At 44.8% G+C, this 16820-nt stretch overlaps 2 protein-coding genes across 2 annotated transcripts; both read right to left on the reverse strand.

Annotated features, from left to right (window-relative positions):
* Positions 1–534: 534 nt before the first annotated feature.
* Positions 535–6933, reverse strand: RNF135 (ring finger protein 135). The gene is made up of 6 exons (XM_012578439.5): positions 6286–6933; positions 5444–5530; positions 4732–4902; positions 3380–3539; positions 2839–2940; positions 535–2038 (listed from the first exon to the last, which is right to left on the reverse strand). The coding sequence occupies exons 1-6, from the start codon at positions 6628–6630 to the stop codon at positions 1503–1505; spliced, it is 1401 nt and encodes a 466-aa protein (XP_012433893.5). The 5' UTR covers positions 6631–6933; the 3' UTR covers positions 535–1502.
* Positions 6934–8006: 1073 nt separating this feature from the next.
* On the reverse strand, positions 8007–15455 carry ADAP2 (ArfGAP with dual PH domains 2). Its single transcript, XM_032751690.3, has 10 exons — positions 14724–15455; positions 13645–13775; positions 12899–12990; positions 12691–12776; positions 12244–12353; positions 11445–11591; positions 10674–10757; positions 10199–10261; positions 8931–9008; positions 8007–8364 (listed from the first exon to the last, which is right to left on the reverse strand). The coding sequence occupies exons 1-10, from the start codon at positions 15040–15042 to the stop codon at positions 8155–8157; spliced, it is 1320 nt and encodes a 439-aa protein (XP_032607581.2). The 5' UTR covers positions 15043–15455; the 3' UTR covers positions 8007–8154.
* Positions 15456–16820: the final 1365 nt, after the last annotated feature.

Here is a 16820-nt window from a genome sequence, read left to right on the forward strand (position 1 = left end):
CCAACCTATGAGCCAACACCACCGTGTCAACCAGACCGCGGCACAGAGTGCCAAGTCCAGTCTTTCCCTGAACACCCCTAGGGATGGTGACCGCACCGTCCCAGTGTGTAATCACCTATTCAGGAAATTCTTCCCAATGTTCAAACAGTGACACATTGGGTTCCCATCTGCACTGTGCTGTTAGGTGTGTTGTTGCTGTGATCCAAACCACAACAAATTGCCGGCCCTGGGCACTACAGCGTATGTGGGAAATTGGGGATACCCAGAGACTTCATGCTGTAGCTGTTGTTTTCCCAGATGAACCAGCAAAGGACACCTCAATACTAAGAAGGCAGCGGCTTTGGCAATCCCAGGAAAGCTACCCCAGCCTTGGAGATGCTGAAAGACACACTCCTGGGATCATACAAAACTGCATTTAGGCCATCAGAGTGGTCAGTGGCAGCAGAGAGTAACTCAAGTGAGCATAGCTCTGTCAATTACTTTAGAAGACATGGCGCTTCATTCCATTAAATGAGATAGTTGAATCCCACACGCTTTATTCACAATAAACTATTTATTTTGTCAATTCTGGAATGCCACAGTCTTCGTGAAAAAGCCTTTGCTTCTTGGGAATGCTGTTTTCAGTTTGCGTGCATGAAGCAGTGGATCTCCCAAAAATCAAGTTCTCTGTAGGTTTTGTGGGACCTCAGCTCTGATCCCCCACAGGCAACTGAGAACATCCTGCTTTGTCTCAGGTTTGCTGGCAAGACCAGATGGTCCTTCCCATGACAAAGTCCTGTTTGCAGGCCCTTTAAAAGGCACTAAAGTGACGATTTATTAGCTGGTATAAACAAACACACCTGAGCATCTGCATCCACAAGCATGCCCATGGTCACCCCAGCACCAGGACTGACAACCCTTTGGCCAATGCAAGACTAAAATATGGTTCCAGTGAAATTATGTTCTTCTGGCACACCTCCTTGAAGTGTCAGGTCCTCAAATCCAAACCTATTTCCTAGTTAGGGCCTACCCTAGAGGGAAAGATTTTCATACCTAATATCAGTGAAATTCTTACCCTCTGAGCATTCCTTAGTCAATCAGATCTGTCTAAAGAAAATTCACTTGACAGAAAGTAACGGCATCGTCTGTTTTCCTGTATTTTTTATATCAATGTAGGAAAAATGAGGTCAATGAGAAAGACTATCCCCAACATTAGAACTTCCTAAGTACATTCTTTCCTAGGAATATCCTGGGAGTACTTAAAGCTGCTTGAGAAACCCACCTGACTCCCACAAGGGGTGGTTACTGCCTTTAGCATAGGCTGGAATTGCTTTAATGAAGTATGGCTAGACCAGAGCACAGTGTGAGGAGAAGCAGAGCAGACAGAAAGTATCAGTTGCTGATTCCCAGGAAAACCTGAGTAGTTATGCATTCATTCCTTGGTACACTCCTGTGCTAAACATCTGAGGCTTTTATAGAAACTCTGCAGTCATTGGCAAAAGTGTCCCTGTTATCAGCAGGCTTTATCTCCTGTTTGGCTGACTTATAGTTAAAGACCCATTCCTTTCTAGAGTATACAGCCAGAAAGCAGGGTAGAGAGGATGTGAGGTATTGATTTCAAAGGTGTGCAGAAGAATTTCTTTGTCAGCGATAGAGTAAAATGACACAGTCTTCTTCTCTAGCTCCATGAAAACTCCAACCTTCAGTGGTTTGTCCTTGTGTAATAATGTTTCTTGATCCTTATGCCACACTGATAGCTGTTTTTTAGGACCCAGCCATTCTACACACCAGGAACGCTCAGTTCTTCCCAATTTGTCCCTTTTACCAATCATTCCATGAGCAACTCCAACAGCCCATCCATCACTGTCCTTGGTAATCACTTCCCAGTAGTGGCACCCAGTAGAGAAGCCCTGTGAGCACATGACTTGGCTGATGCAGAATCTTTTGGGGGATGGCTGATAACTGGTGGGATGGCTGGAAACCATCACTCTCCTGTTCTGGGCTGTGAGTGCCAAGCGCTCGTGTACTCTTGTGGGATCAAAAGTCACATCATCTGCCCCTGGAAGACAGAAAGGAAAATATTCTCACATGCAGGCAACAAGGCTGGTGTATCCCTGCTCCAAAAGAGAAATGAAACCCTAAACCTGAATCAAACCATAAACCTGAATCAAAGTCCAAAAATCCTTAACCAAGCACTATCAACTGTATCCTGGGCATACAGAAACATTTAACAGGCACAACTGTGTAAATATCCATGACAGACTCATATGCACTCCAGTGGAAAGGTGAAAGTACCCTGCACCCTAAAAGATGGGTTTTATTCCTAGCCACAATCTTTTTTTAAAAAATTACCTTTTTGTCAATAATAAATGGGATGCTTACCTTCATAAAGCTCACAGTCATATGTTCACTAGGACAAGTTCTTACATATTTTATCAACAAAAACATTTGTTTTCTGTGTTAAGCTACAGCTGTAGTAGAGGATGTTGATTGCAAAAATATTTCTGTCAAAATGATACAGAATTCAAGTAACAAGTGGAATAATTAGAGCTTAACAGCAAAGATCAGGGAGGTGCAGTAACTGCCTGTACACCAGCTCAGACTCCACAGCCAGCACAAGCTACCACACAGCTTACACAAAACAGGTTTCTCATCTCTTTTTTATCCCATATCCAGAGTCAGGTTCAATGTTACATTATGTATCAGTAACTGATTCATTCACGGCAACTCCACTGTGTTTCCATGCTTCAGTAAACAGCCACGTTTCCTGCTGTTGTTGGCAAGGACAGTTTTCTTCAGCAAATCCAGTCTCAGGGTCACCTGGATGTTGTTAAGAGTCCTGCTGGCTTGGATACTTACACTGAGAAAAGTGGCTGGAAATGGCTGGTTCAGGACACTCAGCCACAAGCTCTGGAGGTGATGAGCTGACACTTGGCTCCTGGTAGAAGTCTGGAGACTGCACTAAATACAAAAATAAGTGACATGTTAAGGCATTTCTTCCAAATGCACAGAGGAAGCATTAAAGCTTCTAAAGGAAAACACACCTTAAATAAACCCAGCCATTTATTCAAGTGCAAAACAAGGAGCTGCGTTTTTTGATGGTATAAATTACAAAGAACACGTAGGCAAACATTTTTACCTAAAATTAACAAAACACTCTTTGCTGGTGTGGTCAGAAGGGAACTGTCAGAAGAGTGAGACGGGTAAAGCAGTTGGATCATTCTATGCAGATAAAGCAGTTTCTGTCATAAAAATTTTTACAGTGTTCTTCAGTTTTTTGCTGAGTATCATGCTTCTTGTTTTATTTGCACATACATTTCATAAGCACAAAATCATTTTTTACTCTATTTGCTTGATCCACTGCCTTTAAGAAAAAGATTTCAAAATACGGGAAACTCACCTGGTGGGAGTTGCTGAGCATAATTCTCCAAGAGTAAAATTTCCAACTTTCTCTTAAGATCTTCTACAGCACTTTTGACAATATTAAGCTTTTCATCAAGTGTAATTTTATTTATTGTCAAAGGTGAGCCTTCATACATCTGTCTCTCACATAAGTCTCTCTAATAATGAAAAAAGAATCAAGGGAAAGATGTAATCAGCAGCAATTATTTAATCTCTCAGATGAGAATATAATATAAAGCCTGATTAGAAAACGAGCAGTGATCTCTCCAAGAATCTTATTCTTTTTATCAAAAGTTTCCTTTATAGGACAGCTACCTCAGCAAACCAACCTGAAATCTCATAGAAAATAGCAAAGGATATTCTTATTAAAAAATAAAAAGACTGTGTTTTCCCCAAGAAAATCAAGAATGCAACTAATTTTTCTTTTATATATATATTACAACTTCCTTAAGTGTTCATATGAATACACAAAGTTACTCTTTTTTAAACTTCCTTCTTCTTCTAGAACCAAAACCAGAAATTTGAAAATGTATTAGTGTGAGGAATGGGTAAACCTAGTTTGCCTAAATTTAGCAATTGTGGAAATCTGCATCTGAAGTTGCTCTGTTAGTCTGTGCGTAAAGTCTGTAGGAGGAAACAGCCTTTTGGAGGCTGGATTAATCTCCTTTGCAGGTGGATATGTCAAGTAGGCCAGATAACACTGAAAGTACCCATTTGTCCTCACTGCCTGTAATCAGGTGAATTCCAATGCAGGCACCTGTGTCTGGATCCTGGAAGTCAAATTCTGTCTCACAGCACTGCCCCACCCAGAGAGCCCCACTCCAAATTCCTGCTGGTTAACTTGCATCACTTGGCACTGTTGTTTTCAACATCAAAACGGGCTCTACACAATCTGAAGTACTTTAACTGCATCTTTTGAGGGTCCTTGATGTGTTTTCCTCAAGAAAACGGTTACAAAATATTTAATAACTCTGTGAGTTTTTAAACTTGCATACCTGTGTGTAAATACAAATTCTGGAAAATAAAAAGATCATGAAAGATCTTGACTTTAGATTTGACTGAGGACTGGCTTTCAGCACTGCACTCCCACTTCATTCCAGCTCACCAATATCCTTGGAAAAAATCTAGTTCTGAATTCCATTCCCAGCCTGTGCCTCTTTCAGTACTTTTTTCCCTCTGAATTTCTCACTCCAAACTCTCCCTGCTGACAGCAATGTCCATGGATTGGCACCAATGTCTCTATGAGAATGGTGCAGTGAGGACCTCAAAGGTGCTCTGTATGTATTCAGCTACCCCAGACAGTGAGCTTGAGTTTCTACTCATATTCTGCCACTTCATTTCATCACTTACAGTTTGGTCTTTGATGTCTGTGAGCTGGTGAATAGTCTCTTCAATTTTCTGTTGAGCAGCTTTTTGCTGTTGTTCAATGAACATCAGTGTGTTTCTCTCCTGTCTTTCAACATTTTCCTTCATGCAACAGAAATCTTTAGTAATCTGGCTTTTGATCTGAGATGTATATTCCTGAAAGACAGAAAATATGGAGTTCATTGTGTGGTTAGGAAAGATGCATGGAATATGATAATTACTGTCCCATCTAATGTGCTCTTTGACTGACCCCTGCAGACCAGAAAACTTTATTCAAAGGAATGAAATACATTTGACACTATCCTGCATTACATGCAATGAGATTTGGGGCATTTGGATGATGACTATTTTATGGCCAGTGGACTCTGCTTGACAACTCAGAAAGTTCAATATTCCCTCTTATTATTATTTGTAATTTGCATCTAAGTGTACCAGAATAATTCAGGCTACTCCTGGGCTAAGCAGAAAAATGTAACAATGCACAACTCCAGTGGCTTTTGTGCCAGCCAAGACACAAATTAGTGCAGCTGACAGCATATATTCATTCTCATCAGTAAAAACAGGATTATGACAGAAGAGAAGGAAACAAAAAGGCAGATTCCAGCTCTGAGCTGGAAGGCAACCCTGCAGTCAACATCTCCAGCCCAGAACAGTGGAAAGAGAAAATTACTGTAGGTGATGAATGTACAGTGTGTACCTTTGTTCTATTGAGATCTTTCCACAACAGGTGGATGGTCTCTGCAGTTATTTCTTGTTGCTTGGAGCTCTCCTGTATCTCTTCCTCCTTTAAAGTGACACATGGGACTATTTATCTATAAAAACCTCAGAGAAAGCATGACTAGGCTAAGCTGCAGGATAATAAAAATTCTCTACATGACTTACATTAGTTAAGCAATCGACTGTTTGAGGAATCGTCTGAAAGACACAATTCTGAGTAGGAATAATCACAATTAAGTCAACATCAACAATCACCAATTAATTACATGTTCAGCTATAACTGTGAGCTTTAATATGCTCTTAGCTTGACTGAAAAAGATATCTATGTGCTAAAACAATGAAGGTCAACACATTTTTCTCATCTCCTCCTCTGGGAGTCGTTTTAAGCAGAGTTCTAGATCATGAACCTTTCCCAATTTGCGCCATGAAGATGGGTGGAGCTGTAGCACCGTCGTGTCCTTTCAGCAGTCTCCAACGCAATGCTGATGCAATAAGTCACACCCAGCACAAAAGAAGTCACTTACTACTACTGTGCATCAGCTGAACACGTACAGGTATTAGCTCTCCTAATTCAGACACCACCAAGGAGCCCCAGCACTGTCAGCCGAACCCATCTGCTCCATGTGTTACTCTGCCGTGGGACGGAAACCTGGGCTGACCCGAGGGTGCCGCTGGGTGCTGCCCCAGAACGTCGCGGGCAGGAGTCCCCGGGATTCGGGGGATGCGAACTCGGAATGTCCCGGGGTGTCGCGGAACAGCCCCAGGATGTCGGGGGGTGAAGCTCCCGGGTGTCGGGGAGCCCCGGGCTGCCTCCGGCCGTACCTTCTCCCCACGTCCACGCCCCGCCGAGCTCAGGTCGTTGCAGGCAGCAGCTCCATAGGCTTCCGGCTCCTCCTGTGCTTCCAAGGTTTCCTTCAGCTCCCGCGGGATGAGGCCGAGCAGCGCGGCCAGCTCGCGGTTGGGCCGCAGGTGCTGCGGCTCGAAGGCGCGGCGGCAGAGCGGGCAGGCGGCGCGGCGCCGCCCCGCGCAGTACCGGAGGATGCAGCCCCGGCAGAAGCTGTGGCCGCAGCCCGGGACCCGCACGGGCTCCGCGAAGAGCTGCAGGCAGCAGGAGCAGTGCAGCTCCAGGACGCGCTGCAGCCTCTCGAGCTCGATGACGGCGGCCATGGCCCGGCCCGGAGCGCAGCTACCGCGCAGTTTCGATTTCCCCGGGCCCCTCCTCCGCCGCCGAGAGCGCCCCGGTTCTGCCCGCCCTGCTTTGCTCTGTTCTGCTCCGCTCCTCTCACGTGCCTTGGTCGCAGGATTTGGAGTGCTGGTGGAAATGGACTTTGACGCACAACTCTCAAGGGCCTGGCCTTCACTTTCATTGACTGTCCAAAAAAGTCCCCCTTATCTGCACTATTTCATTTCCTCCGTGACTTTCCCGATTTTGTAATAGTGAAAGTTGCTGACATGGGCAGTCTGCTGACCCAGCCGGGAGAGCAGTGGCACAGCACAGCACAGTGCAGACCTTGTCTGACTGAAGCCCAGGCTACTGGAGGGACCAAACCCTTCTGAGGTCATCCCGAGCTACTCAGGTCATCTCAAAATAATAGTTAACAATGAAGACCGGCATTGTTCATCATACAAGTCAAAAGCTGCTCTCTGTTGATTTCAGGAGCTGCGGGATTAGGCTGTTTAATAGAAATTGCTGAACCACCATGTCAGCTAGAATGAATGGGGTTGTGTGGGGACAGAGCCTGGAACACAGGAAGTTCATGGGAGCATATCAACACAAAAAACTGCTGCACATTGCTCAGAGCTGGACGATGAGCTGGCTGAGAAAGGCAGAATGATGAACCACCTCAATTCCTTTGCACTACTGGGCGAGTGGGGGAGGGGAGAAAGAAGGATTAGTGTCACTAATTCCTGCAAATATTGGCACTTCTCATTTCTGAAAAAAAGAACTATTTAGAGTATCTCAAGACCAGCTGGCAATTGTCAGCAGAAGGTGGAAGCCTCACCAGAAACTTGGTCTGCAAGACTTCCTCTTGATTTGCAAAATGAGGCTATCTGTAAAGAAGAATTAAATGTGTGAATGACTTGCTGCTTGGTAGAACCAGATCTCAGACTTTGTCTTGAGGCATGGAACACTCAGTGCTCTGTGTCAGCCAGTGCAATCTCCATCAGTTCCTGCACACAGTGGTACCTGATGAGAAGGCTCCCCTCCAATACTGAACACCAGTCCTCATTCATGAAGCATTTGCAAGCAAGTCACTGAAGAAAATACTTTTAAAACTTGTTTCTGCCTTTCAATGTTCAGTATAATCAAGCTCATTAAGCTCCATCTATTCCTGGGTGAGGCAGATCAATGCATGTTCATCCTTTACTCTCAATGTATTCACTGGGGCACCATGTGGAGTTGTGCTTTGGAAAAAAATCATTAGATGTTGGATTTGCCAGTCACATAAAAGCCAAACAGTAGAGACTGCTGAAAGCAAGGAGCTGGAAGAATCTGTGTGATTTCATTACAGGAGTGATCCCATTACAGTATCCTCTACAACTTAAACTTGGCTTGGTTTTTTATTGTGCCAGAAATGTAGTGCTGTAAGAAACATTCATCCCACTCTGTTGAAAACAGCCCTGTCCTTGTTTGGCCAGAAGCTGCAGCTAGGTGGAATGCAGCTGCCTGCCTGCTTCTCCCTGTGGACATCAGGGTTGGGTGATAACTCCGTTCAAGGCATCCATCCATTCCCTCTGCTTCTTGTCATTCTCACAGATAAACACAAACTCTCTCACTGGTGTGACCAAAGTGATCACTGGCTTTTTCTTCTTCATCCAGACTTTCTGGGGCAAATAATCTCGTACTTCATATCCCTCATCCCTCCTTCCGATGAAAACCTGGCCCTGTGCAAATGCATCCTGGAAAGAAGGAAGCAGACAGCCATTAGCCAGCAGACAGTGGAGCTCCAGCAGACACTGCTCTGTCCTTTGACATGGAACAGGATCTGGGGATACACGGAGGGGAACCGATGACACGGACTGGTGACACCAGCAGGGAACACACAGAGGGGTATTGTGCACTCACAGGCATTCTTAGGAGGTGAAGGCAGGGCCCTACTGGTTGGTGGGTGCTCAGAAGGGGCAGGGAAGGACATTCCCATGGCTAAAGCAGTGCTAGGAGGCAGGATACTGAGGCTCATCTTGGCTAAGGTTACAGACACAGAGGCACTAGGCCTGGGGGAGAGGGGGCATGAACACCACAGGCAGTAGCAGTCACTTTCAGAAGATCTTTCTCACAGCCACTGTACAGGCCAGAGCTCCCAACCAGCTCAGCTTCAGAGACATCCTTTGGCAAGGGAGATGGGCTCTTGAGGCTGGGCCTGCTCCAGTCTGGCACAGCCACTGGAAAAGGTGGACGAGAACAGACCCTTTCTCCCCACGTGCTTCCCACAAAGGGGCTGTTGAACAAAGAATACTCCTCTTACCAGTGGATTTTTAAAGTATAGCAGGTTCCTTTCCTGAGAATCCAAGCAGAACCAGCGTACCTTAAAGGCCTCCTTCTGCTGCAAGGAAATGGTAGAAATTATTTAAAGACCCAAGTCTCAAAGTGGACTTTGGTCTATTCAAATCCCAGGACCACTTAAGTGACTTGGAGCTGGAGTTCAGTTTCCTTCATCCCTGCAACTTATAAAAGAACTGTTGTGTGCATCCCTCAGCTCTCTCTTCTCCCTGGGCTCAAAATATAGATGAGATATGACAATCTGGGCAGGGAAGTAATCCATTTAACAGGAATAAAGAAGTTGCATGAAAGGGATTGAAAGCACTGCAGAGAACCCGAGTGGTGATACTGAAGAGAGTGAGCAATCAATTTCAACAATCTGATCAGGGAGGTTGTCCCTGGAATTTTGGGTGTACAATACTAGTTGCTTTTTATCAGCTAATTCCATCAGCTACACTTACCTGACCGTTCCTGAGCTATTAATTGCTCCAGGCTGAACTGAAGAGGCCTCTTCTAGGACTCAACTCAGTTTAAGCAGAATTTAGGCCTCAAAAGATAAACACAAAATCTTTCATGCTCTGTGCAAGTACCTGCAGAAGAGGTGTTGGCACACTGGCACAAGCTGGGCCAAAACACAGCATATTCAGTATCAGCATTGCACTGCTGAACTTTATAATGGGACTGGCTCATGGTTCACTCAGAGGAGAGCAAAGCAAGAAGTGGCTGTGTTCAAACAAGACCTCAAATCTTTTATCTCCTCCAGCAGTTCTGCTGTTCTGTTCCAAGAGTATTGGCCCAAACACTTCCCACAATACAACAAACCAAACTATTGGCTTCACTGTAGAGAAATTTGCTCAAATAACACTTTGCTGCTCTAAGTAGATGTGACTTAAGTGGAACTGACTCTAAGTGAAACAGAGAAGTGTGGGGGGGGTAGCACATCATGTTCTGCTGTGGCAGGAGCTGCAGTTAGCAGATACAGCAATCCATGTGGTTTTGTGTAACAGCACTTTGCATGTCCATTGACAGCTAATCCAACTTGCTTACTCTTTAAAGACTCTTCTTCACGATCTTATTTTCCACACAAAATAAAACATGGTCCCAAAGAACATGACAGATTTGAATACAATGTCTTTTATCAACTCAGGAAGCAGAGAGTCACTGAGCAAACAATTTACAAATCAGGATCATTGAACAATGAAATATTCGCTATCTGGAATGATCCTGTTTGTGTAACGCCAAGTATGCACTTACTTTTGGTCCTGTTTTCTCCATATATCCTTCTTTGACGAAATTTCTTGTGATCCTGGGTATGAGCTAGGAGAACACAAACACAAAAAAGTCTGTGTCTGTCCCAACTGAAACCAGCACAGGCTGTCTCATTCAAAACTGCATTTCTGCTCTGTTTTTGTGAAAGTTAATCACCATCAATTGTGGCTTTTGAGGTCTGGGATTTTTTTGTCTGCTAGGTAAAGGGAAGTCTGAAGTAAGAAGGAACATAACATTTTTGACAGATTACACTGTATAAGAATGACATAGAGACTTTAAGGCCTTAAATGCTGACCAAGTTTTTGCATGTTATTCAGTTTGGCCTTTCCTTCTACCTCTTCTGTCCATTCCCTGGACCTAAGTGCTACTTTTTAAACATCTGACTCTGTCAGAAGAAGTGAGAAAATGTTTTCCCATGCTATATTTGGCTAGACAGCTTCAAGCCCTGTTCAGTTCTCACCTCAGGCTCAGGGACATTTGGGAAGGTTGTTCTGAGGTAATGGTAACGTGCTGCCCGAATAGCATTGAACCAGTCAACAATCTCCTGGGAAAGCAGCAAACACAAACGTGAAGATCAACAAGAGAAAGAGCACTGCTTCTCCAAAATGCCTTTCTCCTTCCCGGTCACCTCTTTGTAAAGAGGTACTTTCTCCTCATGGGGCAGAGAGAGTCAGCGATTTGTCTCAGACACCTGAAAAACATTGACCCTTGAAAATAATTTAAGAATGCCCCTCCTGGGAGGAGGTCTCAGCATGGACAGTCACCCAAGTCTGTATACACAGGTTTTTTCAGTTGATTCACTTATGGGTTGTTTAAAAACCTCTGTACCTGGAAAGAGACAAGAACTCTGTTCAAGGAAGAAACAGAAATCTTAACAACATCTATAGAGATACTTAAAAATTATCATTACTGTCTTGGAAATATTGTAAAACAATATTCTCTATGCGTGTCAAGAATTTAACCATGAAATTGTGTAAAACCACAAGGCAGTTACCTTACAGGTGCATGCATCCATGCACCACCACTTAAGACTATCCTAAAGGTGAACTTGAACATATACCCAAACAGAAAAGGAGCAAGATGCTACAGTTATCAAATTTTGCAACTTCCTAAATTCTACAAGTCTTAGTGATGCCAAGTAAAACCAGATCTTAGAGACGCAGTAACTCTTCCAAAATATATATCCAACATCTTAAGCATCTTGCTTACTCCCAATCTCCATTATATTCACCTTTCCACTTTCGTGATAGACAAAAAGGTTCCTTGTTTGACCATCTGTGATGTATGTGATCTGCAGCCCATGACTGTGTCCTGTTTTCTCCACCTGGAACATGGCATTCAGAGTCTCAACGCTGATAACGGCTTTTGGACCTTTGGACTGTGAATGAAAAGCATCACTGTATTAAAGTGCTCTTTAATACAATTAAATATAAATGTTGCAGGATAGACCAGCTGTATGAGACCTAGATCCCTACTGAATAGAAAGCAGACATCCTAAAATATCTGAATATTGGATATGCCTGAAACATAAAGCCTTAACTACTTGTAACATAAAACCACTTACAAAGATTCCTTCACAAATGCTGGGTCACTGCTAAAGAGGGCTGGGTCTGCATTGCAAGGGATAGGTTTATCTCAGCCTCTGAGTTAGAGAACAGTCTCTCACAGAAAGGAGTTGTGTTGAGAACCCTGCTGCAGGAGCTGATGAGAGGATATTTTGGTAATGTTAGAGGCAACAACTGCCAGCAGATCTCTTCTTTGTCTTGCTATTCAACTGCCAGTACCCATTTCCTTTGTTCACTAAGCAAAAGGAGGCTGCAGGGTTGAGATAAGGGATGAGAAAAACAACTAAATCCAAAATTGCCCAATATACCATATTTGTTAATTGAGAAACATGTGCACTCCTCTAAGCACAGGCTGGCCACAAAACTAGAAATAAAGCTACTTGTACTGGTTTTGCCCACAAAGAGCAAGGTCTGAGGGTGGGTGTTGACCTGCTACCTATGGCCAGTTCAGGCTGAAGAACTCACTTCTTTGCTGTAGTACTTCATCACCCCTTCCCTTGCTGACAGGAGAAATTGCCTCTTCTGAAACTGTCTGTGTCCCTTCCCAAGCTTCCAGAGGCATCCTTCACGGCTGCCTGCAAACCAGACAAGAAGTGTCAGAGAAGGGTGGCACAAGGGCAAGATTATTTAGCTGAGGGTGATGTGGCAGAGTTTCAAGCCTCTTCTCCATCTGAGAATTTTCCCCTCATGAAAACACAAGTGGAAGAAATAGAGAACAGTAAGATCTGAATATACCCTTGCACTTGTGTAAGTGCCTTTTCTTAGGAGTTTCTTCTCAAAGCTAGACTCAAAGAAGTGACTACACATCCAGCAGTTCAAATGTGACAAGCCAACCTTAGAGATCTTCAAAGCTGCCAGCAGAACACTGTGCTGTTGGCCTTGAGGCTGAGACCTCCCTGACAAACCTTTTACCTGCAGAACAGGGATCATGGCAGACTCCAGTGTCAAGAAATTCCCCACGCTCATATTTAGCTCTAATCCACTGCTGTCTTAAAACCCTGGAAGAGGAAAACATAGATAAAGCTGATCTGTCTCTACTCTGGTTTCAGCAGCCATCTAGGGAGACCTGAAAAGGAAGCAAATGTAAAGGTCTGCAGCAGTGAATACACCATCAACTTACAGGCAGTCATGGGACTTGGGGATGTAATAGTATGGAGGGACCTTTGCCTCATATTTAGCTTTGGCCCAGAGATTCCCGTGATTCCTCATAAACTGAAATACAAAATAAATTACAGTTAGGTGTGCAACAGCAAATCAACAGCATGTCATGAATATAGAATGAGACTGCACTTTTTGCTGAGTCTTGCCATAACTCTCAGTGTGTATTTAGATACATTTATAAATTCCCTTTAGCATTCTAGTTTGCTGGTTTTAGGTGAATGCACCTTTTTCAGTATTTACAGTTCTGAACCATGTGTGAAGGAATACAAACTGTGGTTCTTGATGAAAAGAACAAAAGAAAGTTAGGAGAAAATTTATTTATGATCTCCCCATTCCTTCATCTCCAAGATATTAACTGTGATTGCATTAATAACACAATTCAACTGAATGATGAGAGGGTGAACCAATATTTATGTTGCTTTCTTAATTGAATATACTACTGGGAAATATTTGTGGGTTTCTAAGCCACAGGGAGAAGTTACTGTGTATCTAAAAATACACACCACAAAGTGTTAGGAACATGGTCACCTATCGGTGACCTATCAGCGTAATTTGATTGAGCAGGTAATAAAAAACCCCTGAAGTTACCCATGCAGTTGGCTTGGCTCTGTGTGGCTCTGTTGCACTGTCCTTGCTGGGTGGCACAGGAATTACATGGCAGATATGGTTAGGAAATGTGGAGAATTACTGCTTTTTCCTCTGTACCTCTATTAAATTGCTCTCCCAGAAGTCAAGCCGAAGGGATTTGACTCTGCTGATTTCGGGGAGATTGCGATGAATTCCAGAACAATTCAAACAAATAAATATTCCAAGTTTGTAAGAAGCCCACTCTGGATCTAGATAAAACCACAAAGAATCAATTAATACACACGAAAATGCACGGCCACTGGCAAGGGTAAAAACCCACATCTGATGCACAGCCTAGGCTTCACACCTAGTAGATACCTCGAATCCCACCCCACTGTTTATGGCTGTCACTTCAGTGTGTTGAGGGGAACAATACCTGCTTTCCCCAGTGAATGATGTGGCCCCTGCGTTTGTATATTATATTTAAAATTAAAATCAAGGTGACTGTGCAGGCAGGTGAGTGGTGATGGAAAAGCTCAGCTAATTATTAGTTCTGCATGAAAAGTTGCAGCTGCTGAATTAATAGCGGAAGGAAAGTGCCGACAGCTGAGCACTATTCAGAGTACAACGGAGTACAGCCACCTACAGCGAGGACTCTGTCCGCTGCCCGCAAAGGCTCCTGCTCTTGCCTGCTGCTACATCTCCTGAAGCAGCTTTGACAGGTGCATCCGTATAGGCATTGAGTGTTCTGGCAAGACCATTTCCTTGGATTGCGCCATCGCCCACTTCTCCCTATCACGCTAAACAGAAGCAACTTGACGCCTTCTCCAGCTCCCGTTGGCTCCCGCCTGACCCACCCGAACGGGCACCGGCGCCAGCGCGGCGCGGGGGCTCCGCCGGGTTTTCCACGCTTTTCTCTGCCTCTTGCGCAGAGACATCCCCCGAGCTGAAAATCCACTCTATGCATCCTCCTCCACCTGCAGCCTCATGCCCTGTCCACGAATAACCCGGGGAAGCGCCTGGTGCCGAGGTTGCTCCCCGGCCCCCGCGCGGGGCTCCCCGAGAGCCGTGTCCCGGAGCGGCGGCGCCGCGGGACCGGCCCGCAGCCGTCCTGCGGCACACGGAGCGAGGGGCGCGGCCGGTCCCTCGTCACGGCCGCTGTCCGCTCGGGAGCGGCGCCGGGGCCGGAGGGGAGCTGCCCGGCGGAGCCGCCTCACCTGGCTCCCCGCAGTCGGCGCAGCGATCGTTACCGGTCCCGGCCGCCCTCTGCAGCTCCAGCAGCAGCGCCTTGTTGCGGTCGTAGTCCATCGCCCCCGGTGCCCGGCGCGGAGTCTGCGGGAGGCTCGGCCCAGCCGGGAAATGAAGAACTGGAACGGCCCCGGCGCCCGGGACGCCCCGTCCCCTCCTCCTGCAGGCGGTTCGGAGCGCGCGTTCCCCCCTGCCCGGCCCGCGAGCACCCGCCCAGCGTCCCCACCCTGGCCCAGTCCCCGGCAGCTTTCCCGGAACGAGTCCGAAGTTCCTGCGCTGGCACTTCATTAGTAAGACGGGTCTGTGTCCAGGAGGGCTCGTCCGCGCACCTCCGGGTTCGCCCCAGCCCCATCTCTGTTAAAAAAGTAACTTTACAAAGCTTGCTGGGGGAACAGAACGGCAGTCGCGCCCCAGACATCGACCGAAAAAGCAGCGGCACCGCCGGGGCAGGTGAGTCCCGCTCTCCCAGCGCAGCTCTGCCCCACTGCGAGTGCTCAGCACAGGCTCTGAGGGAGCTCGGTGACACCAAGCACTGCCAGAAAAACTCTGCCCACATAGCTCAACACACGGACAATACAGCATTTCAACCCTACTGAAAATGTTCCTCTTCCATGATAAAGCAAATGCCATAAAATCGTGCCTTCATATTCAGTTCATCTAAGACAAAAGACAAAGACAAAAATTTGAGACAAAGATTTTCAAGACGGTTAATTAATTCAGAAAAAGATTAAGAGGGATTCAAATATTTTTCTAGTTTTGGGTTAATTTGCATTCCTAATTTGCACTGCTATAGTGCAGCAGTATAATACACAATGCTTCTTTAGTAAAGTTCATCTACAATCTTGTAAAAACACTATAATTTTGTAGATGACTAAACAATCAGGAGACATGTATTAGCAGTTCCAAATACTGAAACCTTTTGTCCATCTCCTAGGTAGGTACTAAATAGTATTAGGCCTTTTAATTTGTAACTATTGTGAAGTTATGAAATACACACCAGAATATCTGAAAAAGTTGTTCAGCTACTTACACAGAATCTCTTTTCAGCATTCCCCCTCTAGGAACTGTTGCATATTGGAATGTAAACGAAGACAACTTTCCCCAGGTAATCTTGCAAGCCATACACCAAAGCTTTTTGCTAGCTTAATTTTTGTAGTGTCCTTATAACTCCTGTGGAATAAAAGGAACATTTTGTATGACATTTGGGGAGTGGTTACTTTTATTTTTTTTTTTTTTCACAAAGACTTTAGAGTCTTGCTCTTGAAGGGGTCCTTCCTCTTCCAACTTCTATTCTGCAGTAGCATTAACACAGTCTAAGCCTTTGGCTCAATCTTGCAACCATAACTGCTTTTTTCTATATTATTCATGGGATGGTAGAATGTCATCCTAATTTACATAATGGAAAGCAATATTGGAATGACAGTAAAGAGAAAGAAAAGCTTGAAACTTGGTTGAGATTTCCCCAAGAACAAGGTTGTTTGTTTTGCTTTTAAGTTGCTGTATACCTATTAACAACTGCTGCTTAAATGGGAGAGAGTCATTGTGAAACTCCAGGGTTGTTTTTACTTCTGATTTCAAGACACAGAAGTTAGCTGGAGGGGCAGTACATAAAGGACCACCCAGGGCCCAAACCATTGCAGGAAAATATTTTGCATCAAAAGTAGGCGAATTTCACAGTACTGGAATGGAGTTTGTGAAGCATTTCCTTCTAAGCAGAGTTAGTCAAAACCAGCCCCAGGTCCCTCTTCCTCAAGCCTGTCCCTCCTGGAAACTTGCTTTATTCTAGCATACAAAAGATGCCCATACCTGATGCATAAAAATCCAAAGGTGCTAATTTTATCAGAACTCAAATCATCACACAGAGATTATCTTTCATTCAGAGTAGCTTGAGGTGATTTCATGTGGTAAATATCTGATCAAGAAGGGAAATACTTGAATTCCACCTTACCTTGTGGACAGCACAGCAGATTCTGTAAACAACTTCTTAAGGCACTAATTAAAACCAGAGAGCTGACTTCAAAAGAAGATAAATTGGCTCTCACTGCTTTCTGATTTGGGTCTTTCAA

Source organism: Taeniopygia guttata, chromosome 18 (assembly GCF_048771995.1).
Source record: "Taeniopygia guttata chromosome 18, bTaeGut7.mat, whole genome shotgun sequence".
Classification (NCBI taxonomy): domain Eukaryota; kingdom Metazoa; phylum Chordata; class Aves; order Passeriformes; family Estrildidae; genus Taeniopygia; species Taeniopygia guttata.

What these genes read in the sequence shown, in the direction of transcription:
- RNF135 (XM_012578439.5), bottom strand. Translation starts at nt 6,630, where the DNA reads ATGGCCGCCGTCATCGAGCTCGAGAGGCTGCAGCGCGTCCTGGAGCTG. An exon ending in GGCGTGGACGTGGGGAGAAG is followed by an intron (nt 5,531 to 6,285) that starts GTACGGCCGGAG and finishes GTCACTTTAAAG; the next exon opens with GAGGAAGAGATACAGGAGAG. An exon ending in TGCTCAGCAACTCCCACCAG is followed by an intron (nt 2,941 to 3,379) that starts GTGAGTTTCCCG and finishes TTTTGTATTTAG; the next exon opens with TGCAGTCTCCAGACTTCTAC.
- ADAP2 (XM_032751690.3), bottom strand. Translation starts at nt 15,042, where the DNA reads ATGAAGTGCCAGCGCAGGAACTTCGGACTCGTTCCGGGAAAGCTGCCG. An exon ending in CCCAAGTCCCATGACTGCCT is followed by an intron (nt 12,777 to 12,898) that starts GTAAGTTGATGG and finishes TTCCTCTTCCAG; the next exon opens with GGTTTTAAGACAGCAGTGGA. An exon ending in CCATGATCCCTGTTCTGCAG is followed by an intron (nt 12,354 to 12,690) that starts GTAAAAGGTTTG and finishes TCTGGTTTGCAG; the next exon opens with GCAGCCGTGAAGGATGCCTC.